The following is a 26,063-nucleotide window of genomic DNA, read 5'->3' on the forward strand; positions in this document are numbered from 1 at the left end:
TGGGTTGTCTGAGATGAGAGGAGTAAAGCATTAGAGTCTGGGTCCGGGGGGATCGTTGTGTCTGATTATCGAGGTGCTCATGGTTGAAGGAGGGGCCCTGATGCCCTGAGAGAGGTTCTGGCACGGGAGGGCCTTCATGCTGCTGAAGGTTAGGAATCAGGGCTAGATCTTGGGAAATTCACCCCTTAGGGTGGTATCTAGAACCTAGGAGGAGAAGAGAGGGTATTTTGCTTTGTCTCCGGCATGTCGTTTTTGAGTTCCTGCTGTGTGCCAGGCTCTATGCTAAGCAGTTTGCATGCTGTGTCCTGTTGCTTCAGGCAGGAAACAGGGTAACTGAGGAGCATTTAAAGAGGGGACCATTTACAGAGGTGTGGGCATCATCAAAAGAATCCGCGGGGGCTGGCCAAGCACGTGGGGTCCATCCCAAAGGCACAGGGGGAGGGCAGGGTGTTGCCAGATGCCAGTGAGGGTTAAAACATGAATAGGGGTCCCCGACAGGAGCTGGGACCAAACTATAGCCCAGCAAGAAGGGAGCAGGAAGAGAAATACCCCCTCACCTTGATCTCTGCAGTTTCTTGTTGGGGCCTCCCATGACCAAATTCAGCCAGAAGTGGAGAGCAGGGAAGTCTGGGGGTGCAGCCTGCAGAGGTCAGCCTCCCAGGGCACAGAATGGATCTGGGGAGCAAGTGGAGAACAGCCAGCCCGCATCCACGTTATCTCGGAAGATGGGTACCGTGGTGCCCGTTTTACAGCTGGGCAAGTCGAGGCCCGGAGGCACAGGGAGATGGAGTAATTTGCTCGGGGGCCATGCTGGGAAGCCCTGTCCCAGGAGGCTTCCCTAGGACAAGGACAGGGGAAAGCTCAGCGCCCTGTGGGCTAATCTTGGGAATAATCGTGAGCTCTGCCAGTCAGAGAGTAGAGGGCCTTTTGAGATCCCCCTGCCTCCCCTGCACCAGGCTACAGGCACGGAGCAGAGGGCCAGAGAATGAAAGGTCATTGCTCAGGGTCACCCCTGTGAGCAGCAGCAGCAGCACACTCAGAACTGGACTCAGGTCTCCCAGATCCCAGGCCTGCGAAACCTCTCCCTGCTGGCTGCCAGGGGCCATGCCAACCAGAACTTCCTTCCTCCTGCAGGGCTTGGCAGGAGGGCTGTTGCAGCTGGACACAAGGGTGGACTTGTTCCGCGGGATGGGGTTCCCCTCGGCCTGGCTGTTGGAGGCCAGGACCCTTGGGGGATGCCCAGAGCGGCTGCTCGCTTGTTTCCATGGCTCTGTTTGCGTGAGCCCCGAGCCCAGGCCTCGTCCACCTCCCCCAGACAGGCTTGCGGCCCCCGCTCCCCTCCCCCTCAGCTCCGGGCCCTCTCAGAGGCCCTGTTGTTTGCAGCGTGGAGTGGAAAAATCCCACCCCGGCCTCGTGAATCATCCCAGAGTCACCCGCTCAGGCTTCAGGCCCTGGAAAGAAATGGCAGCGTTTTTCCACTGCATGGAGGAGAAGAGGCAGGGTCTCGATCAGGCGAGAGGGGCAGGGGGCGCCCAGGCTCCCTGAGTGTGCGAGGGTCAGACTTGGGGCTGCAGCCGGGCAGCCGGGCAGCCCCAGCGTGGGTGGTGGTGGAGGAGGGACCTTGGGCCGCAGCTGGGGGGCTGGGCCACCGTGGCAAGGAGTCAGGCTGTGAAGTGACATCACCAGGCCAGGCCATGGGTCCTGACTGGCACCGAGAGTCTGCTGTGCAGATGTCCAGGATGAAGTCAGACTCCAGGCTGGATGCCCCTGTTTCTGGGGCAGGAGATGTGCCAAGAGGGTGGGGCCAGACCGATGCAGCAGCGGCTCTCCCGGTGGGCATGAGGGAGCGACACCCCACAGAGCCGTGGCCTTCTTCTCTGGGTGATGGGTGCGACCTCACCTTTCCCCTCCCGCCGAATAACCTCGAAGAGAAAATCGGTACCACCCAGAAGTTCAGGAAATGCCAGTGTGGGGGAGGTTCTGGGATGTTCTGGAATGTTCCCTGATGCCTGTACAAGGAAGGGGACTGGCCCGAGGTTGCACACCTAGTCACAACATACCTGGCTGAGATGGGGTGTGTGTGGAAGCTGCCCGGCATAGGAGAACAAGGCAAATGGTCCTGGGTTGAACCCAGGCCCTGCCTGTTAGCTGTGTGGCCTTGAGTTACACAGTTTGCCTCTCTGAGCCTCTCTGTGGTTTCTCTGTAAAAAGAGGGCTGGCTCATGATAACGAAACCCACGGTAATGCTTGGCCTTAGCCCCCTGCCTTTCCCTTTAATTCTGGGTCACCTGGAAGAACAGGGCCAAGGATGGCCTTTGAGGAAAGAAAATCTTTTTGCTCTCCCCCCACACAGATGCCGAGGAAGGTGGCTTGAAATTTTAAGTGGGGGAGGCTCCAGCGGCTTGTTTAACAAAAACAGCACTGCCTTTCTGGGCCGTAACTTTGTGGCGGGCCCCAGGCTTAGCACTTCTTATAGATTATCTGTCAGCTAGGTGCTTGCTGTCACAGCCGCAGTTCGCAGTTAAGGATTGAAGCCTTCAAGACTGGAGGGAGCTGACTTGAAGCCACACAGCTAGGAAGTAGGGGTGCCCAGTGAGGACCCAGGCCCCTGGCTTAGACCACCGTCCTCCTGCCTTCTAGCCCTGGATCTCAAACCTGCAGAAGTAGATACAAGACTAGAAACTGTCCGCCCAGTCCCTGGGCACTGGCTGGAAGGAGCCCCACTGGCTGCTGCCAATTGGGCCAGAGGTACCTGGAGGCTCAGAGGTGGCCAGGACTTGCCTGAGGTCACACAGCAGCCTCCCTCCCTCCCCCCAGGGTTCTCTCCAGGGACCCTGGGGCCTTGGGACTCCTATCTGCCTGTCTGGATCTCTCTCTTCTGATTTTCTATTCACGGACCAACAAGCACGTGGTGTTCACAGGCCAGAACTATGAACCAAGGCTGCCCAGTGTGAGATCTGGATTAATTACCAGCCAAATCGTACTGGGTTTTCAACACCGATTTTAACTCTGGGCAGGAAACCTGGAATCGCCTTGATGGTTATTTGAAACAAATGAATTCCCCAGGCCTCACACATCCTCGAAAGCTTGGCTTCCCTTGAGGGCTCTGTGTTCAGTTCTTTACATCAGGCCCTTGGTTAAGCCTCATTTACTCCTCCGGAGGGGATAGGACAGTAACTATGGGAAAGGGGAGCCGTGGAGACTCGGACTGAAGGCCTCGTGCCATGTCTCCAGCTATTAAGTGGCAAGACGAGGATTTGAACAGAGGTCAGCCTGTGGTTTAGTAAGTCTGCCTGGCTGCCTCGAAGGAAAGAGAGGTGAGGCCAGGTAGGTGCTCCCTGAATGCCATGCTGCAGGGTTGGGCCCTTCTTATGTGGGCAATGGGGAGCCATTGAATGTTGTTGAGCAGGGGGAATGCCTTGGGAAGGTGAACCAGGCTGTGTGCAGGAAGACTGGAGAGGGGAGAGCGTGGAGGCGGGGAGACAAGTGAGGGGACTGTCGCAGGTCCGGTCTCAGGGAGTGGTGCTGAAGGCTGGACCCAGCTGTGACCACTTCAATAGATAGGATATTTGAGTGACAATGGTGTACCAGGGAGGGTGTTAAATGTTTACCCTCTTTCATTTTGTCCTCCTGATAATCCTATGAGGAGGGTATTATTGCCCCATTTCATAGGTCCAGGCAGGTTAAGGATCTCGGCCAAATCCAGCTAGTAGGTGGCAGCACTGGGACTTGAACCCAGGCCTGTGTGATGCAAAGCCTTTCCCTTAACATCCTTGGTGCTGCGCTGCTTCTCCGTAGTACAGATGATGCTCGGTGTGACCTTGGACAAGTCCCTTCTCTTCTCAGGCTCTGCAGAGAACTTGGCTGAACTCTGAGGTCTCTTGATGCTTTATTTGATCAGATATTTGGCTGAGCCTTGGGACGAGAGATGACTCATAGCCCATTAGTTCCTTTGAGGAGACCGGGCTTCTAAGCAGATGATTCCGCAAATATAATTTGGTGGCCTTTAAAGCAGAGTTTGGAAAAGGGGGATTTGGCCAAACTTGGGGAAGGGATCGGGAGAGGCTTCCTGGAGGAGGAGACACCTTACGTTATCTGAGTAATAAAAGATGAGTGCTTTAAAGACCAAGTAGCAAAGGCCTGAAAGCCCCAAAGAGCCTGAGTTCCTCAGGGGGAACTCCCCCTCTTCTCAGCCGTGGGGGTTCCAGACCCAGAACTCTGGATAGGTTTGTCGAATGACTGCTTGAATCCATTCTCTCCTGCCACTTGGCACTGATGCTGTCTTCTTGCTTTTTACTTAGGGTCCCCCTGGGCTGCCTGGGCTCCCTGGACCCCCTGGTGCACGAGGTCCCCGGGTAAGTGATCACACGCTGTCCTTTGGAGTTCTGGTGAGCTCTTTGCCCTGTGTCCCACTGCCCTTGAAGTCCCAGCTTTGCTGTGTGTCCCTGTGCTGCCTGGCACGCATTTACTGCTTTGTCCGTTGGCGTGGACATTGGGCCCTTAGGAGGAACCATGTGGCCAGATGTGGCATGGGACAGCGAGGCCCTCTTGCCAGGTCTCAGCTGTCCATTGTGGACAGCCTGGAGTGAAGAAGGGGTTTCTGCAGACCACAAGCCCTCAGCTGATGGGCTTTGGTGTTTGTCCAGGAGAAAAGCTGGACTTGGGAGAGCGTGGCCCTTGCATCAATCTTCCACCTCTGCAGGGCCCACCTGGGGTGGGGATGCTGACCTAGGCAACCGGACAGGCCATGCCAGGGAAGGGGTGAGCTCCCCATGCTGAGAGGTTCAACCAGGGGCTGCAGGACAGCTTGGCAGGGCTGCAGCGGCTGATAGGAGCCAGCCTGAATCTCAGAGTCAAAAACAGCTCCTATGTGTTATGCCTGGCACATCACTTAATGCTGCCTTATTTGATCCCCTGTCCTTCCAGGACCTGTATGGGCCAGTCTGATCACTCTCATTTTAGGATGAGAGGAGTTCCCGTTGTGGTTCAGCGGTAACAAACCTGACTAGCATCCACGAGGATGTGGGTTCGATCCCTGGCCTCGCTCAGTGGGTTAAGGATCCGGTGTCGCCATGAGCCGTGGTGTAAGCTGCAGACACAGCTTGGATCCTGCGTTGCTGTGGCTGTGGTGTAGACCGGCAGCTGCAGCTCCAATTAGACCCCTAGCCTGGGAACTTCCGTGTGCTGTGGGTGTGGCCCTAAAAAGCAAAAACAAATAATCGTTTTAGGGATGAGAAAACCAAACGGCGAGGCAATGGAAGAGCCAGGACTGGAACCCAGGCTCTTTACCACATGATACTGGGACTCTTGGGGGGTCCTTTTGGAGAGAAATCTGTCCTTTCCCCAAGAGGGCTTAGACCCACGGCGCCTGGCATCTGTGCCCAGGCTGAATCAGCCTTTCCCACGCCGGGTGCCTGGCGAGGCCCTGGCAGAGATAGCTGCCTGGGGCATATTTTTAGCTCTGAGCCCAGCGGATGGTTCTGGTTATGCAATTACTTGAGCCCTAGTTCCCTCCAGACCTGGCCCTGTGCTCCCTGGGCCCAGGGCTCTGGAATCTGCTGTCTGAAGTGGCATTTCCTCCTGGCTTTGGAGTCTCCGTGGAGCACTTGCCCAGAGCTGGGGACCACAGAGGTGTCATGGACCCTGCTGGCCAAGGGACCTTGTAGCCTGGGATCAGGACAAGGCCCTTGGGCCTAGCATTCCAGGCCCGTGCCGCCAAACTTCTCCCAAGCCCTCAACCTCTGCCCCTTGGCTTGGGCAGTCCTTGCAACCCGGCATGTCCTCCTTTGCAAACTCCTCCTCCATCCATGGTTCAGATCAAATGCCACCTCCTTTTCTGATGGTCACCTCCCTCTTGGAGCTCCTGCAGCAATTAACTGCCCCCCGAATCGTGTCGATCCCTTTGTAAAAGCTCACATTGACCGCTGAACTCTGTCATGTGAGTGGCATAAGCCTGATCTCCTCCTGTCCTCCCAGCCTTCCTGATAAGTGGGTTCCAGTATTATCCCCGTTTTGCAGGTAAAGAAACTGAGGTTCAGTTACTCTGGATAAGGTCAAACATACAGTAAATGCCGGCGCTAGGATTGAACCTGGGCTGTCTGGCTCCAGAGCCCATTCGTGATCTTTTTTTTCTCTTTATTTCCCCCCTTTTCAAGGAGGGATGGGGGCAGGGGTTGCACCTGCAGCATATCACAGCCACCGCCACAGCCACAGCAACGCAGGATCCGAGCCACATCTGCAACCTACACAGCAGCTCACAGCAATGCTGGATCCTTAACCCACTGAGTGGGGCCAGGGATTGAACCAGCATCCTCATGGATACTAGTCGGGTTCTTAACCCACTGGGCCACGACGGGAACTCCTAGCCCATCCATGATCTTAAACTACCTATTGTGCTCATTTTTCCATCTACTCAACTGAGCTCCTCTGGGCCGGAGACAGGCTCTGTTGACTCTTCCTTTCACACGATGCTTAGCAGAGCACCCTGTGTGCAGAAGGTGCTGGGCAAAGGTTTCTGATGGGTTCTAGCCTGGGAGTCAGAGCCTTTCTACCCAGGAGCAGTGCGACCCTAGGCTGGTCCCTTCCCTAGCCTGGGCCTCAGTTTCTGCATCTATAAAATATGGGATCATGGTAAAGCATTTCCATCCAAGGTTCCTCCCAGCTCTGAAATTCCACAAGTGAGGGAATGACTCTCCTGACATCCTTCTCAGGCTGTCTCTGTGCACACACCTCCCCCCCCACCCCGAGCCGCCCCTCACCCTGTTTTTAGACTAGAAATCCCATAGATCATAAAATTCCAAAGATAGTAGACTGCTAGGACTAAACCATCCCCGTTCCTCTGTACAGATGGTGGCGCTGGGGCTTTCGGAGGGGCAGGGCCTTACCTGAGGTCACCCAGAGCTCTGTCACCTGGCCCTGTCCCCCCTCCGCTCACTCCCCTGGCCTGTGAGGGGCGCGGGGGAATCCCTAGGCCCTCCCCCTCCCAGCCTTCTGGGCTGCAGCCTTTGTAGCATCGCTCTGCTTGGCTCTTAGTCAACTATGTGATTCGTTTCTCTGCAAGGCAGTGGCTGGAGAGGGGTGGGGAGGTGGGGGTGGGAAAGCAGGAAGACCCCACCTTCACAAGCTGCAGATGGGGCCACCGGGGGCTCTATCCCCAGTCTTGGAGGCACAACTGGGGAGAGGTGGCCACCCTTGATGTCACTCGGCACAGCCTGTGTCTGGGGTATTAGATGTGACACTTCCCTTCCCCAACGCCCCTGTTCAGCCTTCTCCCGATTCAGCCTGAGCACTGAGGTTACACCCCAGAAGCCCAGGCTGGGGTGCAGCTCTGAGGTCTCCCCGATTCCTTAGAGACCCTGAGTCCCAGTCATTCATGGCACCGATGGGGAGACTGAGGCTGGAGGGAGGGAGGGCTCAGAACGGGGACCAGGTGGCATCTATGTGCCAGGACATACTGGGCAGGAGCTGAGAGTTGATTATTTTGGAAGTCACCCCCTGACACCTTTTATCAGCTCCCCAGGCCCAACGAGCTTCTGAACGCTGTTCCCTCCTGACACATTTGGAGAAGGGGAGGGTCCCCGTCTAGGCATCGATAAAGAGGGAGGTGTCTTGGGCGGAATGTGACAGGCTGCAGCTGGGAGCTTGGCCTCCAAGAGGGAGGAAGGAAGCAGATTTATATACAGCCAGATCGGATGAGTCAAGAGGAGCCAGGGACAAGGGCAGTGTGTCTAGAGGCTGCTGTGATAGGGGCCACCCGTCCAGGTGCCTGTCCCCACCCCCGATGCATGAGATTATTCCTATTGGACAAAGATCCTCAGAAAGCACTCGACTCTCAGGACTCTGTTTATGTTACTGGGCTGCAAGACTCCAGCCTAGGGTCCTTGCGAAGAACGTGGACAGAAGGCCCCAGCTGTTGTCAGGAAGATTTGAATATGGCCTGGGAAAATCCAGTGCTGCAAATAAGCCTTGGACTTGAAGCCAGCAAACTGGATCCTGGCCCTTGCTTGGCCACTGTTCTGCTGTGTGACCTTGGCCAAGACTCATTGACTCTCTGGGTTTAGTCTTCCCAGCTGCTTCATGGTCCCTGGGGACGCTGTAAGCTCAGAGCATGTAGGAATCTAAGAGAGAGAGCTCTGAGGACGTGTCATGGCCACTGGAGGGATGCGCCTGTGTTCAGAGGAAGCCATATGCTCCCTTGATCAAACTTGCTGCCCCAGACGCTCCTACAAAGCCCAGTTGTAAGGGTGCTGAGGTTGCCTCGAGCAGGAGGAGTCCCAGAAGTTACCCTGGAGAAGGTACATTAAAGCCACACCTTGAAGGAGGGGTTGGGTTTCAGCTGGAGGAGTGGTTGGGAACGGCATGCCAGATGATGGAACAGCATGGCAAAGGAGATGTGGGGAGGAAGTACCAGGCGAGCTGCCAGGAAGCAACTAGCTGTGTGTTCTGAGCCTGAGGAAGCACATGTGGGCGGGGCCGATGGGGCCCAGTGGAGAGAGGGTGGAAAGGTGGTCAAATTCCAGGGGTAAGGGCTTGTGCTCCGAAGCCAGATGGCTGAGGTTGAGAGCTAGCTTTGCCCCTTAGCAGCTTGGTGACCTGAGAAAGTTATAAACCTCTCTGAACCACAGCTTCCACATCTTCAAAATGGGCATCATGGGAGTTCCCATCGTGGTGCAGTTGTTCATGAACCCGACTAGGAACCATGAGGTTGCGGGTTCGATCCCTGGCCTCACTCAGTGGACTAAGGATCCGGCGTTGCCTTGAGCTGTGGTGTAGGTCACAAACACAGCTGGGATCTGGCGTTGTTGTAGCTGTGGTGTAGGCTGGCAGCTGTAGCTCCGATTAGACCCATATCCTGGGCACCTCCATATGCCGCGGGTGCACCCCTAGAAAAGACAAAAAAACAAAAAACAAAAATGGGCGTCATGGTAGCACCTATCTTGTGGGTTAATAGGATGAAATGGGATAATGCACGAAAAGTGTTTAGCGCAGGGCCAGGCGTCCGAGGAGCCTCTCTGCAAGCGGGCTGCATGCCCAGACGGCTGAGCCTCTGCTAGTGGAGAAGTCCCAGCGGGCGGGCGGGCAGGCGGAAGTGCCAGGCCCTGCTCTAGGACCTCTATTGTCCTCTCATCTCTCTTTTTCTTTTCTTTCAGGGTCCTCCTGGGCCTTATGGAAATCCAGGCCTCCCTGGCCCTCCCGGAGCCAAAGTGAGTATTTGCTGTGGGGTCTGGAGGTAGAGCCATAGAGTGGATGCAGGGCTTAGGGCTACAGTGGGGGAGCTTTGTTTCCTAGAGGGCCTCAGGGTGGCTGTGGCAGCCCCAGAGCCAGGCCACAAGCACTTCCTGAGCATTTCCCAGGTGCCAGGCCCCGTCCTGGGTTAGAGACACCGCGAGGAGGGAGGTGTTGAGCTTCCGGTGGGGAGGGATGGGGCGCTGGAGGGGGAAGCAGGGCCACCGGCACCTAGGGCCCTCAAAGGGAGTGGGAAGAAAGGTCATTTGCTACTAAGCAGGGAGGGCCTCGAATGTACATGTTACTGGATCATAAGACACACCCTGGGGAGACAGGTCAGGTTTTGAGCTGGGGAGGGAGGTGGAAAGATCGTGATTGCGAAGGATCCCTGGATGCCGTGTGGGAGATGGGCTGGGGCTGGGGGCCCGAGCAGAGGCAGGGAGTCCTGGGGTGACACAGCGTAGGGGTGTGGGAGGAGGGGCGGTGGGCACCTTGATGATGTGGGGGTGAGGTGGCGAGGACTCAGGGATGGGCGGAGGAGAGAGACCGTGAGGCCCCGGGGTTAGCCTTGGTGACCAAAGCAAGGAACCCGGAAGGAGGGCTAAGATGGTGCTGGAGTTCCCGCTGTGGCTCGGTGGTTCACAACCCGACTAGTATCCATGAGGATGCGGGTTCAGTCCCTGGCCTCGCTCAGTGGGTTAAGGATCTGGCATTGTCGTGAGCTGTGGGGCAGGTCGCAGACGAAGTTGGGGTTCAACTGTTAGCCTGGGAACTTCCATATGCTGCCATTGCATTTGGGAACTGGTAGCCCAGCCAGGTAGACCTTCTGAAGCTCAGGAGGGCCCTGAGCTGGAGATAGGCCAGCACAGAGATGCCACCTTTGGACTTGAGGTGAGATCAGAAACCCCGAGTGGCAAGTGCTCTGACGCGTGTGGGGGACTCCAGCCCTGGGGACCTCGGTGTGTTCCTGCAGTGCCGGGAGGATGGAGTTGTCCAGGGCGGCGCGTGGAGGGAGAAGCACAGGAAGAGTACCGGGCTGGCAGTATTGAGGCTGTGGAGAGAGGTCTGGAGTGATGGCTGGAGAAATACAAGGAGGGAGAAGACGCAAGGCCAGGGAAGCAGGAGCACAGCAACTGTGCGGAAAGAGTGGGAGGCAGGCCAGGAAGGGCAGAGGGGCCGCCTGCCCGGCAGCTGGGGGGCAGCCAGGCGAAGGGTGCCCCTGGCTTTGGTTGGCCGGGGCTCAAGGTCCTTCTTTGCTGACCCAGTGGCTTGAGGAAAGCTGTTAACTGACTGGCCCCAGCTCGTGCAACGATTGATGGCTGAGCAGCCTCCGAAGGCCAGTCCCGGACTCCTGGAGCAGAGCTCCTCTGCCCACCAGTTTGTCTGGAAGTTGGGACAGGTGTCCACAGGTAGCCCCGGAGGCATGACATGATGGTGACAGAGGGTCAGTGCAGAGCCCTTGTGCAGAGCTGAGGGAGCACTTGCCTCAGCCCCGTCGCTGTGTGACTTCGGCCTGGGCTGGGCTGGGGTCCGTCCTTGCAAGGCCAGCATAGAGGTCTCAGGTGCTTAGGCCAGCGGCTTCCTGGAGGTGCTCTGGGTTTTAACAAGGCAAACATCGACGTTACCAGTCAGCACCGTGTATTGGATCTTGACCGTGTGCTGGGCACCCTGCATGCACTTCAGGTAACCTGTCTCGTTTGATCCACACCAGAACCTAATGAGGTGCTGGAGAGACGGCACCCATTTCCAGATCGGGAAACTGAGGCTCAGGCACATTAAGAGACTGTCTGGGAAATGGGAGTGGGACCTGCCCCCTTGGGTCAGGCAGAGCGAGGGGAGCCTCTTGGGAGATTTCTGCTTTGCAGCGACCTCAGGTCTCCAAGGCCATAGGGTAGGTATATCAGGATGCTGAGGACTAGCAGCTGTTTTGATTGCTGGGTTTGCTCAGAAGCATGCCTTTCTTGGCTTTCCCTGGGACTGTCTGGTCCTTCCTGCTCCCTCCTATTCCCAGACTTGATCCCCTGCTTCTGTGACAGCGGATCCTCCATCAGCTTCTCCCGGGTCCATGCTTGCCCCACCCTCAGGGCCTCGCCCAGGTCTGGCCTGCAGCCCACTCCCAGCCTGCCAGCAGATGTGCAGAGGCAGGAGGCGGACCCGCCAGCTACTTTCCCCTTCATTTCAAGGAGCAGCTCTGGGTCTGGTGAGGAGGCTTAGAGCTAGCAGGTGAGTCCTCCTGCGGCCACATGGAGCTGGGGCCTGAGGACTCAGGGCCTCATGGGCAGGCTTCCAGCTTGCTTCTGTGTAAACACATAAGGGGATGGAAGGGTTCCAGAAAATACAGAGGAATGAGAGTCGTCTTCTCCCATTCGAGCTTGCATAAAATGCCAAGGGGGAAAGCCCTGCCCTTCACCTTGACACTTGGCAGGTGAGCAGAGGTGGATCCAGGACAGGTCCGTTGGACTCTGAGCTTTGGCTCTGGGCTGCCCTGGATCTGTGACTTGGCCAGGACGGGGTTAAAGAGAGGCTCTTCCTGGATGAAATTCCTGACTTAACTGAGATGGGAAGAGAATGCTATGGCTCTGCAGGAATGGGTGTGATTCTGGAGAGAGGGTCCTTGCTGTTCGCCAGATCCTTTCTGAGTCTGGAAGTTAATGCTGTAGGGGGGGGATTGTGGGCTGACTTCCTCCAGGTGCTGCGCTGGCTCCTCCTTTTCTGCATGGTGATGGCTTCTAGAGACACCTCTGGGGCCGCTCATCCATTCATCTTGCCTCAATCAACAAACATTTATTGAGCACCTACTATGTTGATGGAGAAATTAGCCTAATAGGCAGGGCCTGCAGTGGAGGCAGGGAGCCCACCCTCCATCTGAATGGGTTGCTTTGGGGTCATTCCTGCCCTGTTTTTATTGAGCCCTTGCGAGCTTATGGCCCTGTGGGTTAAAGATCCCCCTGCCAGACTAAGGATGTGAGAGACTGTTGGAATGAGGAATCAAGAAGGGAAGACAGGAGTTCCCGTTGTTTCGCAGCAGTAATGAACCCAACTAGGATCCATGAGGACAGCTATAATCCATGAGGGTTCGATCCCTGGCCTTGCTCAGTGCGTTAAGGATCTGGTGTTGCCGTGAACTGTGGTGTAGGTTGCAGATGCAGCTCAGATCCTGAGTTGCTGTGGCTCTGGAGTAGGCCAGAAGCTGTAACTATGATTCGACCCCTAGCCTGGGAACCTCCATATGCAGCCCTAAAAAGCCAACAAAATAAAAAATGAAAAAAAAAAAAAAAAAAAGAAGGGGAGACAGAAGTTCCCACTGTGGCTCAGCAGCAATGAACCCAACTAGTAGCCTTAAGGATGCAGGTTCGATCCCTGGCCTCGCTCAGTGGGTTAAGGGTCCAGCGTTGCCATGAGCTGTGGTGTAGGTCTCAGATACGGCTCAGATCTGGCGTTGCTGTGGCTGTGGCGTAGGCCAGGAGCTGTAGCTCCGATTAGACCCCTAACCTGGGAGCTTCCATATGCTGAGGATGTGGCCCTAAAAAGACAAAAGAAGGGGCGGGGAGAGACAGGCAAGGGTGAGGAGCTTCATCCCTCTTGAGGTCACAGAGGAGCAGAGACCCAAAGAGTCAGTAACTTCCTGGGATCTCTTGAAGCAACTAGCAGTGGCGGGGCTCTATGTCAAGTCCTGGGGTTTGCCAGCCTGAAGACACTTGTCAGGGCTCCACAGCTGGCACAGGCCAGAGCCAGGCTTCAGTCCCTCCTGCCTCCTCCAGAGCCCCAGGCTTTCCCCTTATACCAGGTACCCATACACCCCAGGTGGAAATCCATCAAGAAGAGGGTTTGTCAGCTCCTGCAGGGAGTCAATATCAAGGACTTGGAGAATGAAGCAGAGTGACAGAACCCTGGGTGGGTGGCATTAGCTGACCTTGGAGGCCCAGGGTTGAGTCACATGTCGAGCTGACCCTTTGTTGCTGTAGGAAAGCACAGTAGTTAAGAGCAGACGCTGGAGCTGGAGGGTCAAAGATCACGTCCCAGCTCCGTCACCTCCTAGTTCAGTGACAGTGAGCAAATTCTTTGAACTTTCTGTGCCTCAGTTTCCTCATCTGAAAAACGGGGTACTAAGAGTAGCTGCCCCCTCGGGCTGTCACGAGGTAGAACTGAGTTACTTAGAGCAGCGCTGGCTGCAGTGGGGCTTGGATGGGTAGCAAGCTGATCACACCATGAGAGGGGCTCCACGTGAGAGGTGCTGGGTGCTAGGAGACCCCACAGAATGTTGATTGATCTGGTGTGGGGGGGCGAGGCCTGCCTCCCTGGAGGATGGGAAGGTCAAATCCAGGTCTGAAGTGCAGCAGGTGAGGGGCCCAAGGGGTAGGAGGAGGCTGGGGAGGGCAGCAGGCCTGGCGGGTGTGCTGGGACTTTTGGGCTTTCTCCAGAGAGCAGCCTGAAGGCATGAGCAGGTGTTCAGCAGATGTGACACAATCAGATGAGGTTTTCAAAGGCCATGCAGACAGCTCGAGAAGCTTGGTTGGGGGCCAGCAGGGTGAGGGGTGGCCAGAGGGGAGGCCTGGAGCTGCCTTGAGGGGGATGCTGATGCTGGGCCAGGTGAAGTCTGATGGGACGCAGGGCCCAGGTGGACTGAGATGCTCTGGGCCCAGAGGCCGGCGGCCCCGGCTGCACTTGCGCTAGGCGGGCAATGAGGCACCTGGCCCCACTCTTTCTGGCAGCTGGCCGCCCCTTCCCTCCTCCGGCTCCCTCAGTTTGCAGAGAATTACCCAGGATTACTGTGGGCCCTCTGGTGCCCAGGGAGGATGGGTGGGCAAAAGGGGCCACGTTCAGTGACCCAAGTGACTGCTGGCAGAGTTGGTAGGCACTGAGATGGAGCCCTTACAGGGTTCTCTGGCCCCAGCCTACCTTTTCCCTTCCTCTGATGGCTGAGGCAGGACATACTCATGAAGGAAAATGTGGAAAAGTCTAGAAAGTACAAAGAAGAAAGCAGGCCTCTTGCAGTGGCCTTGCCTGGTGGAAGGCACTGATTGTGTTGTTTTTTCTTTTTAAATTTTTTATTATAGTTGATTTACAATGTTCTGTCAATTTCTGCTGGACAGCAAAGTGACCCAGTCATACACATATTCATACTTTTTTTTTTTTCTCACATTATCCTCCATCATGTTCCATCCCAAGTCACTAGATATGGTTCCCTGTGCTCTATGGCAGGATCTCATTGCTCATCCACTCCAAACGCAATAATTTGCATCTACTAACCCCAGACTCCCAGTCCATCCCACTCCCTCCCCCTCCCCCTTGGCAACCACAAGTCTGTTCATTATTGTTTTCAATTCACTTCAGTGCGTTGCATTGACCATCTATGAGGAGAATGCTTTTCTTACATCTATTTTCTGTTTGCATTTCACCATTTATGAATTTGTTTATTTTGGGGGTTGGGATGTTATCTTTTTTGCTCTTGATCTGTAAAAATCCTGTGTATTTATTTATTAAGGCTTATTAAGGCTTCATCTACCTTACAAATATTTTCAAGTTTATCGTTTGCCTATTAAGAGTATCACGATGCTTTTCACAAATGGGAGTGTTACCTTTTTTTTTTTTCTGGACTAACAATAATAGCTAACATTTATTAGGAATTTACAATATATCACATAGTTTGGAGAGGGCTGTGCTATATGTAAAATGTATGGCTCTTTAAAAAAATTTTTAATTAAAGTGTAGTTGATTTATAATGTTCTGTCAATTATTGCTGTACAACAAAGTGACCCAGTAATACATATATTTACATGCCTTTTCTCATATTATTTTCCATCATGTTCTATCACAAGTGATTGTTTATAGTTCCCTGTGCTATACAGCAAGATCAGGTTCTTTATTATTTATTTATTTATTTTTCTAGAGCTGCTCCTGCGGCATATGGAGGGTCCCAGGCTAGGGGTCTAATTGGAGCTACAGCTGCCGACCTACACCAGAGCCACAGCAACGTGGGACCCAAGCCGCATCTGCAACCTACACCACAGCTCACGGCAATGCCAGATCCTTAACCCACTGAGCAAGGCTAGGGATTGAATCCGCAACCTCTTGGTTCCTAGTCGGATTCGTTAACCACTGAGCCACGATGGGAACTCCAGGTTCTTTATTTTTATATTTAGACATTTCTTTCTCATACTAAGACCTGATAGGTATTCACTTATATTCCTCGTCATTTCATAATATCATTTGTACTCTTAAAAATTTAAACCATCTGACATAACTCTTCATGGGAGTGAGTATAGGGTATAAATTTATTTTTTCCCCATAGTTGACCATTTATTAAAGAACTTTTCCTCTACTGACTATTGTATGATAGACTGGGGTCTATTTCAGGACATTCAAATGTATTCCATTACTCTGTTTGTATATTCTTATGCTAGTAAAATACTATTTTATGACATTTATTATCTTTATACTGTGTGTCTCCTTCCTCCACTTTAAAACAATAATTCTGGCTATTTAATCTGTCAGATGAACTTTATACCCATCTTAATAATTTCCTTAAAAAAATATTCTCTTGAGGTTTTTCTTGAAATTGTATTGTTTTTATTAATTTGTGAAGAATTATCATCTTTATAAAAATGTTAACTTTTCCTATCTAAAATTATGACATGACATGCCTCCCCATTTGGTTGAGTTTTTTAAATGTCTCATAATAAACTTCTATAGTTTTTTGGGGGGGGCATAAACCCTGTACATTTCTTACTAAGTTTGTCTTTAGAAGTTGTATATTTTTGTTGCTGTTATGAATGGAATATTTTTCCCATTATATTTTCTAGCTGGCGCTCAGCTATTGAGAAGAACTATTGACTTTGTATATTTGTTCTTTTTGTGTTTATTTTATAACCATGCCCTTTACTGAATTGTTTTATTAGTTCTAACAGTATTTTAGTTAGTTCTCTTGGATTTTCCAGACAGGCACTCATATTGTCTTTGAAAAAGGACATATTTTTGTCTCTTTTTCCCCAAAGGTTAGTAGTCTTATTTGTTTTTCCTGCCTTATTGCCTTGGCCAGAATTTCTAAACACATGAAATAGTAGTAGTGATGGTGAGAGGCTTATTGAGTCTTCAAAGGACCTTCCAGGGTTGGGGCCAGATCTGACCCAATCCCAGCCCTGGAGTTGTCTCTTGAGGCTCCATTCATTCATTTTCTCACTTGAGAAATATTTTTATGATGCTTCCTCTGGGCCAGGCCCTGTGAGAAGTGCTCAGGATCTTGTGTCTTGCAAGAGCTGACCTGCATGGGGACTTTCTGGCCTAGAATTTTCCGGTCCTTTGTGATTTGTTCCTTCTTTGTCTCAGGGCCTCTCGAGGCCTCATTCACCTAAAGCCTTCTATTCTCTCCATCTCCCAACCCCACCAGCAGGAAAGGAGCTCCTAGTTTTCATTCCTGCTGTATTTGTAGCGTTTATGGTTTAGCATCTACCTTCCCAAGCATCTTCCACAAGGCTCTGTTAACTAGTCCAGGCAGAGGCTACTGTCCCCTACACAGAGAGGGAAAGGCGCTTGTCCGAGGCCACACAGGCTCATTGGCTGGAGAACCCAGGTTCTCTTCTTCACCATACTGTAAACAATTCAGGCTCATTGGCTGGAGCACCCAGGTTCTCTTCTTCACCATAGTGTAAAAAATTCACTAGACTGTATTATTCCTTATAGCCCTAAGTGGGGAATTTTCAGGAATCTGACTAGGAAGCCAGATAGTCTTCTCCATCCCAGAAATCACCGCCTCACCTGACCAAGGGTGTCTTGAGCATCCCTGGAGCCCAAACTTCATCAGGGCCCCTCCTTGTCCTCCTCCAGCCTTCGGTTGGCTGTAACTTCCTTCCAGGATTTAACCCTCAGTCTGGATCGAGTTCTCCCCGACTTCCTCCTATACTCCACTTATCCACAGATCATAGCTTTCCATCTGCAGTGTATTGAAAGACAAAGCTCTGAGGCTCTAGAAGCAGACTTCCAGAGTCTAGATCCCACTTAGGAATTGTATGACCTTGAACAAATAACCAGCCCTCTCTGTGCCTTAGTGTCCTGGTCTGTGACGTGAGCAGAGTGGTTATTGCTGTCTCACAGATGTGTGTGTCAAGGGCTTAGAAGAACACTAAGTAAATGCCCATGCTGATTCTCATTACCGGTCTCTGGTGTCTCCCTGAGAGGTCCCTGCAGGCAGGAGCTGTGTCTTGATCCCCACCGTGGTGTTCCCTGTGTGCGCTGGGAGACGTGGCTCGAGGTAGACGTTCAATAACTACTCGTATGTGTTGATGCGGTTCTCTGGCAGGGATTACATCCCACGCCCTGTGCTGGCTGCTGAGCATGCAGAGGGAAGTCCATATTGACTAAAATGCCCCGGATACGGATTCAGGCAAAGGAGAAGGTCCAGCATCCCTTTGGGTCTCAGTTTCCCCTTTGGTAAAATGACAGAACAGCATGGATGACGGCCCATTCCTGAAAGCGTTTTATAAGCCCAGCTCCCCTATTGGCTGCGGACCGAGGTGGGCAAGGGCGGGGTAGGGAAAAGCTGCTGTCCTTTTTTGGCCATTGGAATCCTGGGTAGCCCTGGACCTGGCCTCGCACATGGACATAAAAGGCATTGGAGCCGGGCTTGGGAACAGCCGAGGGTGGGAGAGTGTCAGGGAAGGGCCGCCGCGGTCCGAGGTGGTAGATCCCAGAGGTGGGGCCTGCAGAAGTGACCAGAAGGGGCCCAGGTGGACAGAGAGTTGGGGTCCTAGCAAGGAGGGGCTGGCCTGCAGCCGGGGGCACTGGAGGGTGTGTGGCAGAAGCATTCAGGCTCCCAGTCCATAAAGGGCTCTGGAGTCGAGACCGAGGACCCCGTCAGACCTAGTGAAACCTTGCCTCTTCCCTGCGCGCCACCCTAGGCTGTGACTCAGCCTCCCTGAACCCCGTCTTGGTCCCGCACTGCAGCACGTGGGTGTCAAAGGACTAGCGAGGTGCTGCATTGAGCGGGCCTGGCACAGTGTCGGACGCCAGAGAGGCGGGCAGTGAAAGCCACCCTCCCTCCTAAAGGCTGGGTCTGGTTTGGAGCGCAGTGATGGCTTGTGGGGAGTGACTGAGTCGGGATTGGAAAGGTCTGAGTCTCGAGGAAGAAAAGAACCAAGGGAACTAATTAAAGTTGCCCAACCACCCTTCCCACGCGTCCCATCCATTAGCTCGCTGGCTTCTTGCCAAGAAGCCTGGATGCCAGTGGGTGTGTGTGTGTGTGTGTGTGTGTGTGTGTGTGTTATCCTGTGCATATGTGTGTGCCCACAGCTGTGTGCATGTGTGGGTGCTGTGCAGACTGCATTTTATTTTTTATTTTTTTCAAAAATTTCTGTTGAAGTCTTGTTGATTTACAATGGTTTTTTTTTTGTTTTGTTTTTTGTGGGTTTTTTTTCTTTTTGTTTTTGGTTTTTTTTGCATTTTTTTTTTTCTAGGGCCACACCCGTGGCATATGGAGATGCCCAGGCTAGGGGTCTAATCAGAGCAGCAGCCTCCAGCCTACACCACAGCCACAGCAACGTGAGATCCGAGCCGTGTCTGCAACCTATACCACAGCTCACGGCAATGCCAGATCCTTAACCCACTGAGCGAGGCCAGGGATCGAACCCGTAACCTCATGGTTCCTAGTCAAATTCGTTAACCACTGAGCCACGACGGGAACTCCTAATTTACAATGTTATGTTAGTTTCGGGTGTACAGCAAAATGATTCACTTATACATAAAAATGTATATGTATAGCTGTGTGTATAGGTACATATATATTCTTTTTCAGATTCTTTCCCTTAGAGTTTATTTGCAAGATCCTGAGTGTAGGTCCCTGTGCCATACGCTAGGATCTTGGCGGTTATCTATTTCATACACAGTAGCGTGTATATGTTAATTCCAATCTCCTAATTCATCCCCCTTCTCTTCCCCCTTTGGTTTTCTATGTCTGCGAGTCTATTTCTGTTTTTTAGATATGTTCGTTTGTATCATTTTTTTAGATCCGACATGTAAGTGCTCTCGTAGGAGTCTTGTCTCTGCCTGTCTGACTTATTTCACTTAGTATGATCATCTCCAGGTCCAGGTTGAACGGTGAGGGAACAGAACCTCAGAAAAGTGAAGGCATTTGCCTGAGGTCCTACTGTGAGTCTTTGGCTTCCCTGCAGGACTTCTGACTCAGGACCCAGATTGGGCAGGGAGCTTGGGAGTGACAGTCAGGGACAGGGATCAGGGACACCTGGAAGGTGACCTCAGGCAGGGGCGAGGGGGCTGACTTTCCCAAGGACTGTCTCCTGAGTAATTTAATCAGGTTGGGCCAGACCAGCCCACAGCCAGGAGCCGTCTTCCGAGGAAGGAGATGCAGCCAGTGGGCCCTTCCTGAGCATGTGCTCTTAGGAGCCAGGATCCTTGTCATGGGGACGCTCCTGTACGACAGGCACAAAGAATATTTGTCTCTGATGGGTGACCCACCGCTTATCGTCTTCTCCCCACTTCACTGCCTGTTCTACGTTGCCGGGTCCTGGAACATCCCAGAACACAGAGCTGGCAGTCACAAATTCAGGGTCCTATTCTTAGCTCCGCCAGTGCCTCTACTTGGGGTCCTGCACAGTCCCTTTCTTTCATCCAGCCTCAGTTTTCCCAGATAATAACAGTTCCTTTGCCCACTTCCTCGGGCTATTCTGGGAACCTAGTCAGGTCAGGGATGTTGCACACTGTGAAGGGCTGTCCACAGATTAAGTGGCTGTCAGTGCACTGGCCCTAGGTAATTAGAGATGGCAAAGTGAGCATCAGGGGACAGAACAATCAGAAGAATTGGCGTTCCCGTCATGGCTCAGTGGTCACAAACCCAACGAGTATCCCTGAGGACGTGGGTTCGATCCCTGGCCTCCCTCAGTGGGTTAAGGATCTGGCATTGCCATGAGCTGTGGTGTAGGTCACAGATGCAGCTCAGATCTGGTGTTGCTGGGGCTGTGGTGTAGGCCCCATAACTTGGGAGTTGACCCCTAGCCTGGGAACCTCCATATGCCGGTGGTGCAGCCCTAAAACGACAAAAAAAAGGAAGGAAAGAAAGAAAGAATCAAGCTTGCCTCTAAGGCATCTCCCAAAAGGTCCCTGAGAGCCCCAGGGGAGCACATCACAGGTCCGGTGGGCCCAGGGGTCTTCGGGTGGACTGGGGAGGATAACGCCAAGCAGAATCTCGAGAATGTTTATGGATTCGGCTGCTGATGATTGCAGAGTGGTCTTCTGGTTGGGGGTGACTGCCTGAGCAGGGACCTAGCAGCAGGAACATGCAAGGCCTGGCTAAAGAGGGATTGTGGACTGGGGGTGGGGCAGAGGGGCCAGGTCTGTGGGTCAGGCTGGTGGAAGGAGAGCAAAGTCTGGACAGGATGGCTGGGACCACATGATGGGAGACTTGGGCCACTCAGGAAGGAGGTTGGGCTTTGTCAGCAGGCATGATGCTGGGGAGCCATGGAAGGTGCTGGAGCAGGGGAGTCATGGGATTGGAGCAGAGCCTGTGGAGGAGTGTGAGCAGGGTGGGGGGATATCTGAGTGGGGGACAGGGGTGTGAGCAGAGCTGGCGGGGAGACATCCTCTTTAGATGACTCGGCGGCCAAAGCGGAATTGTTTTTGTTTCAGGGACAGAAAGGGGACCCGGGGCTCTCACCAGGAAAGGCCCACGATGGGGCAAAGGTAGGTTCCCAGGGACCCCAGCGCTCAGGGAAGCGGGGGAGTGGACAGTAGGGGAACCGCTGGGCTCTGGGCAGGCCCTCCTGACAAAGGCCGCCACGGACCAAGGCAGGAGGACGTAGGAAGTAGAAAAGGGTGATCTGTTTGGCCTCGAAGCCCTTCAGCTCACCCTACACCAAAGCCGTTCTCTGCTGCTTTCTTCCAACGTGCAGCTGGTAACACGGACACGAGATGTTGCCTGTGGACATACTCTGGGTGACAGACTTGTGTCCCCTTGCCTTATGCTCTGAGTGGTTTTCTATAGGACCTGCTAGGGGACCCTCGGCATCCAGAAGCTTCCTGGGAGCACGTGCCCAGGAAGCTTCCAGCAGACATTCAAAGTCTCCCCTGAGATTGTTGATGCGACCAGGCAGGTCTGTGGATTTCCAGGACGTGGGCAGGGAGCGGGCCGGAGAGTCAGGGCTCCCTAACCCCGAAGGGCTAAGCCCAGGAGGTTCTCCCCTGGAAGAGAGAACACTTAGGCCAAAGGCCCTGAAGCGTCCACCTTGTAGAGTAAGCAAGGCGTCGGTTCAGGGGAACCCAGGACTCGGAGTAAGGTCGTCCAGTGTCCCAGACCTCTGTACCCTGGAAAGAATCTTCAAGTTGGTCTGGTTTCCTTCTGGACGCCACCCAAGAGCCCGCCCGACAGGCAGAGCCCGGCTTCCCAGCCCAGCCTCCTATGCTTGGGTACTTAGAGGCGGCAGCTCCTGTTGACTTCCCCAAGACAGAGGGGGCTCATTCCCTCGCATTTATTTTTTATTTTTTGCTTTTTAGGGCCGCCCCCGCGGCATATGGAGGTTCCCAGGCCAGGGGTCCAATTGGAGCTGTAGCCGCCGGCCTATGCCACAGCCACGGCAATGCAGGATACCAGCCACGTCTGCGACCTACACCACAGCTCACGGCAACGCCGGGCTCTTAACCCACTGATCAAAGCCAGGGATCGAACCTGCATCCTCATGGATCCTAGTTGGGTTCATTAGCTGCTGAGCCACAACAGGAACTCCATTCCTTCACATTTTCATGAGACGTTTTCTCACTCTGCAGACTTTTACTGGGTGTAAACATCCACATACATTCCAATCTGAGCCTCATCGGAAGCTTCTAAGCCGGGCAGATGGGCCATGTTTGCCGATGAGAAAACAGAGGCCCCAGGGGCGTGCGCCTGCTGGAGGCCATGCAGCCGGTCAGGTGCCGAGCGGGCTTTGTGCCAGGCCTGGTGATGACCAGAGGCCCGGCTTTTCTCTTGCTCCTGTGTTGTTTGCTCTGGGGTCTCATGGCAAAGGCAGAAATGCCCCCTACTGGGGGGCCACCATGCCCAGCAAGGGTGAGCAAGGGGCAGAGGGCAGGCACCAGGAAGGCAGGGAGAGATTAGTCATTGGAAAGGGTTGCAAGTCCTCCGGGGCAGGGGTTTTCAAACATGATTTTGGCAGCAGAACGCATCCCTCAGATGGTCCAATATGGAAAACAGATCAAATGGAGCGGCTGGGTTCAGTGAGGGTGGGGCTGGTACCTGGCCCACTCAGCTGCCCTCACCCGGCTCAGAGACCCCGAGTCTCCCCTGAGAGGCCTCTGGGCCTCCGTGGATCCTGCTTGCTAACAACTGGCTGTGGGAGGTCACACTTATTTGAACGCATGTCTGCTCCCATTCCCCTACCTCACCCGCTTGTCTGTTTTTCAGGGCGACGTGGGCTTGCCTGGCCTCTTGGGGAATCCAGGACCTCTTGGACGAAAGGTACACTTTGGTGTTGATGCTTTGCCCTGCCCGGTGGCCTTCCAAGCAAGCGGGCTCTCGAGCGCAGTGTGCTGCTCGCTTGCCCGCCTGCCTGTCCCCAGCCCCAGCCTCGGGCACCGGGGACGTTGGCTGGAGGGGAGAGAGGTTTCTAAGGGTCTGTGCTTGCCTGAGGACGGGAAGCACCTTGGCTTGGAGGTGGTTCCCCCGACGATGGTTAATGAGATGTGACAAGAAGTGACCCTGGTTTGCTGTCCTTCTTCTTGGGTCCGGCTGCTGCGGGGAGGCCCTCCTGGGGGTGCTCATGGTGGTTGAAGGAATATTGCCAGAGCCAGGAGGGCCCCCGCTGGCCCAGCTCCACCTCCCACGGGCTGCATGGCCTGGAGTCTATGCATCTCAGAGCCTCAACCTCCTCTTACCTGGAATGACCATGACCCGCCCCCTCCCCCACTCCCCGAGACCCCCTGGAGCAAGGCCTGGAGCATGGAAGTTGAGGGTGTGGGCTTTGGGGTCAATTGAATCTGGACTCTACTCCCAGCTCCACCTTTTGCTGTGTGACCTGGGGCAAGTCAATAACCTCTCTGGTCTATTATCATCCCTCCCTGATAGACTGCAGAGAAATCCTCCACAGAGACAATGCATTCTCCTTACATCCTGAGCTATTGTTGTTCCACCCCCACCCCCAGCCCTGTTTCACTCAGGCTGGGGGAGTCACCTCTCTAATCATTGCCTTTGGGGAAAAGTCCACTGTTTTCCTAGATGGTGGGACTCTGGCTTTCAGTACCCCTGGATTCCTCTCCAGCTTCTCAGCCAGGGTATCTCATCCCTTAGACTCCACTCTGCTCAAGGGCCCTAAGGCCACTTCAGCTGAATTATTTTCAGCCCCAAGTCCAGCCTCACCAATCAGGACATGGAAATCTGCTTTGTCACTCTTCCCACAAAGCCTGGCCCCAGCCTGCGCATAGTAGGTGTTCCAGAAACAGGGAGGGCAGTGCGGGCCCAGGGTCAGTTGCCTTTTGTGGGAAAATCCCTCATTGCTGATGGGTTTTCTGGTAGATACATGAATCTAGGGCCACGTCCTAAGCTTCCACCCTGGCTCCCAGCTGTGGCCCCAGCTGCCCTCTCTCTCAGCCATCTGGTTCTCATCTGCACAGCTGTGGCATCTCCTGGCTCAAGCCTGTCCATTCTCTGAGGGTCTCCGTGGCACAGGGACCTTGAAGCATCACCTCCCACCCTGTCCCCTTCTCTTCCACCCTCCGCTGCTAGAGCCGGCTGCACTGCAGCTCTGAAGGGGCCAGACCCAGACAAGAGTGTGTGGCTGTCTGTGCGCGGGGGGACCGTGGTCTTTTCTGGCCCAGAGAGCACAGAAGGCCTCCCTCTCCCCACCCACTTCCCCTCTGGGCTCCAGCACGTTCTGATGGATGAGGTGTGAATGGAAAAGTCTCCTTCCAGTCCTGGCTCGTAAAGCAGCCGGTGGTGGTCTCACTCTGCACGGGGGTAGGAGTCTAGCAGCGGAGGCGGGAGATGGAAAAACAGACTGGATCGGTTCCTGCCTGGAGTTCCAGGCCTTGCTGCTCTCGGCAGATGTCCGAGGAGGCCCAGAGCCCCCACAGCCCAGGGGAACCAGCTCACCTGAGCAGGGCGAAGCATCTTTTCCAAATTTAAGGAAGAGCCTCCTTGCGGTAGGAAAACTATTTGGCAAAGGCATTTATAGCCAGTGCCTCTGGCCCCAGCCTAGGCAAAACATGGAGGCGTTTGTTCTGTGGCAGGCTGGGGTCACCTGCTTGCAGAGGGTGGTGGCCAGCGCGTGGGGGAGCCCAGGTCCCAAGACAGGGCCCCCTGACCAGTGGCGAGGGTCAGGGAGGAGGACCAATGGGGGGGGGGGCAGCTGTGCCTGCAGCCCCTACTGTATGTCAGCAGTCTCTCCTCCCACGAGCATCTTTGGTGACAACAGTAGCCGCTTTGCCCTGATCCTGTTGGGAGGTTTTTCTGCCTCATCTCGACTGGGGAGCCTTGAGGGAGAAGGGACATCAGGGGGTGAGAGGTGAGGTCAGCGTCCCCTTTGTTCATCGGCACATTGAATTTTGATGTCACCTCAGAGGGACGCCTGTACTCCTATTCATTCCCTTATTCATTCATCCTGTTTCACGGGATGGATTGAAGGCCCATTGTGTGCCAGGCCCTGTGCAAGCCTCTGAGCAGAATAAATAGACAGGAATCCCCCGTTTCCTCAGTGCTTGCAGTCTGGTGGGGGAAAGGAGACGATAAAAGCAGTGGCAAACACAAGGTGTGTGTTGGAAGAAAAGAACCACGGAGAAAAATAGGCAGAGGAAAGGGAGGGTTGGTGGGGAGGTTCCCAGATGGACTAGCATGACAAAAAGACGCACTGTCCCTCGTCATGCTACTAACTCACAGTGGCCTCCAGCAGTTAGGCAGTATTATGCCTATTTTACAGCTGAGGAGACTGAGGCCCGGACACTCATTCATTCATTCTTTCTTCTGGTCATTCTGCAAAGATGCATCTAGGTACCAGGCCTTGTGCAGATGCTGGTGTTAAATGCTAGTGAGATGACCAGGGGCTCCTGGAGAGGGAAGTCTGTAGCCCTTGTTCCCAGCCCCACTGTGCATGAGAACCCGTTGGGGAGCTTTGCCCCGCCCCCAACAGGGGTTCTGGTTCCGTTGGTCCAAATGGGACTCGGGCACTAGATTCTCCTGTGCAGTCAAGGTTGAGAGCCGCTGGGTTAATGGAAATAGGCTCTGGGGGTCACTAACTAATAAAGTTGGGACTTGAACTCAGGTCTTCTGACCCTCAGGCCGTTTCCCTCTCTAGAACACTGATTGAAATAGCTTCTTAAATAAGAACGGGCCCATCAAGTAAAAAGGACCCTCCCCACCTGAAAAGACTCCTTTCTCTGCATCTGCCTGCGAAGCTTGCTGAGGGGCTTTGCTGAGCTCCTTTCCCAGGGCAGGGCAGGCACACAGACCAGGTCAGACATGCCTGGGTGGATTCCCAGCTCTGTCCCTCTCCTGCTGTGTGAGTGGTTGGGAGGGTTAAATAAGATGCTATATACTCAGCCCTCAGCACAGGGTTGGCATGTGGTGGCTGCTGCATGTGTATTTGTTGAATGAATGAGTGATCGTGATGATGGTGACGAAGCAGAGCTGAAGAAAGTCTTGCCCACGTGATTCCATCAGTCACCCTGCTTAGTTACTGATAAACCATCTCCCATTCTCCATTAACCCAGAAGGCTGCCAGGACGCTATTTGCGCTTGGGAGGTGCTATCCTAGTCTAACCCTTCTGCTTTCTCTCCTAGAGAGCAGTGCTTCTCAATTGCCCCCAGGAACAGTTAACAGTGTCTGGAGACATTTTTGTCCTTTTTTTTT

At 54.0% G+C, this 26,063-nt stretch overlaps 1 protein-coding gene and 1 long non-coding RNA gene across 15 annotated transcripts in view; both read left to right on the forward strand.

Moving 5' to 3' along the window:
• Nucleotides 1–26,063, forward strand: part of COL27A1 (collagen type XXVII alpha 1 chain) — a 155,378-nt gene that overhangs the window by 19,012 nt on the left and 110,303 nt on the right. For 10 of the 14 annotated variants that reach the window (XR_014825904.1, XM_021067868.2, XM_084993608.1 and 7 more), the window contains 4 exons: nucleotides 4,302–4,355; nucleotides 9,150–9,203; nucleotides 20,860–20,913; nucleotides 22,628–22,681. Coding sequence is in view for 7 of the 14 variants with exons in the window: in XM_021067868.2 (XP_020923527.2) it covers nucleotides 4,302–4,355; nucleotides 9,150–9,203; nucleotides 20,860–20,913; nucleotides 22,628–22,681 (216 nt within the window). In the remaining 7 variants the exon portion in view is untranslated. The remainder of the gene's footprint in view (nucleotides 1–4,301; nucleotides 4,356–9,149; nucleotides 9,204–20,859; nucleotides 20,914–22,627; nucleotides 22,682–26,063) is intronic. The other 4 variants (XR_014825918.1, XM_084993653.1, XM_021067871.2 and 1 more) reach the window with 1 other exon arrangement.
• On the forward strand, nucleotides 12,313–20,279 carry LOC146407163 (uncharacterized). The gene is made up of 3 exons (XR_014825920.1): nucleotides 12,313–16,795; nucleotides 16,851–18,759; nucleotides 20,117–20,279. It is a non-coding gene; the product is annotated as an uncharacterized LOC146407163 (long non-coding RNA).

Source organism: Sus scrofa, chromosome 1, assembly GCF_054392235.1.
Source record: "Sus scrofa isolate SSC_HxYL_T2T_F1_AM1 chromosome 1, Sscrofa_HxYL_maternal_Yorkshire_Landrace_v2.0, whole genome shotgun sequence".
Taxonomy (NCBI): Eukaryota; Metazoa; Chordata; class Mammalia; order Artiodactyla; family Suidae; genus Sus; species Sus scrofa.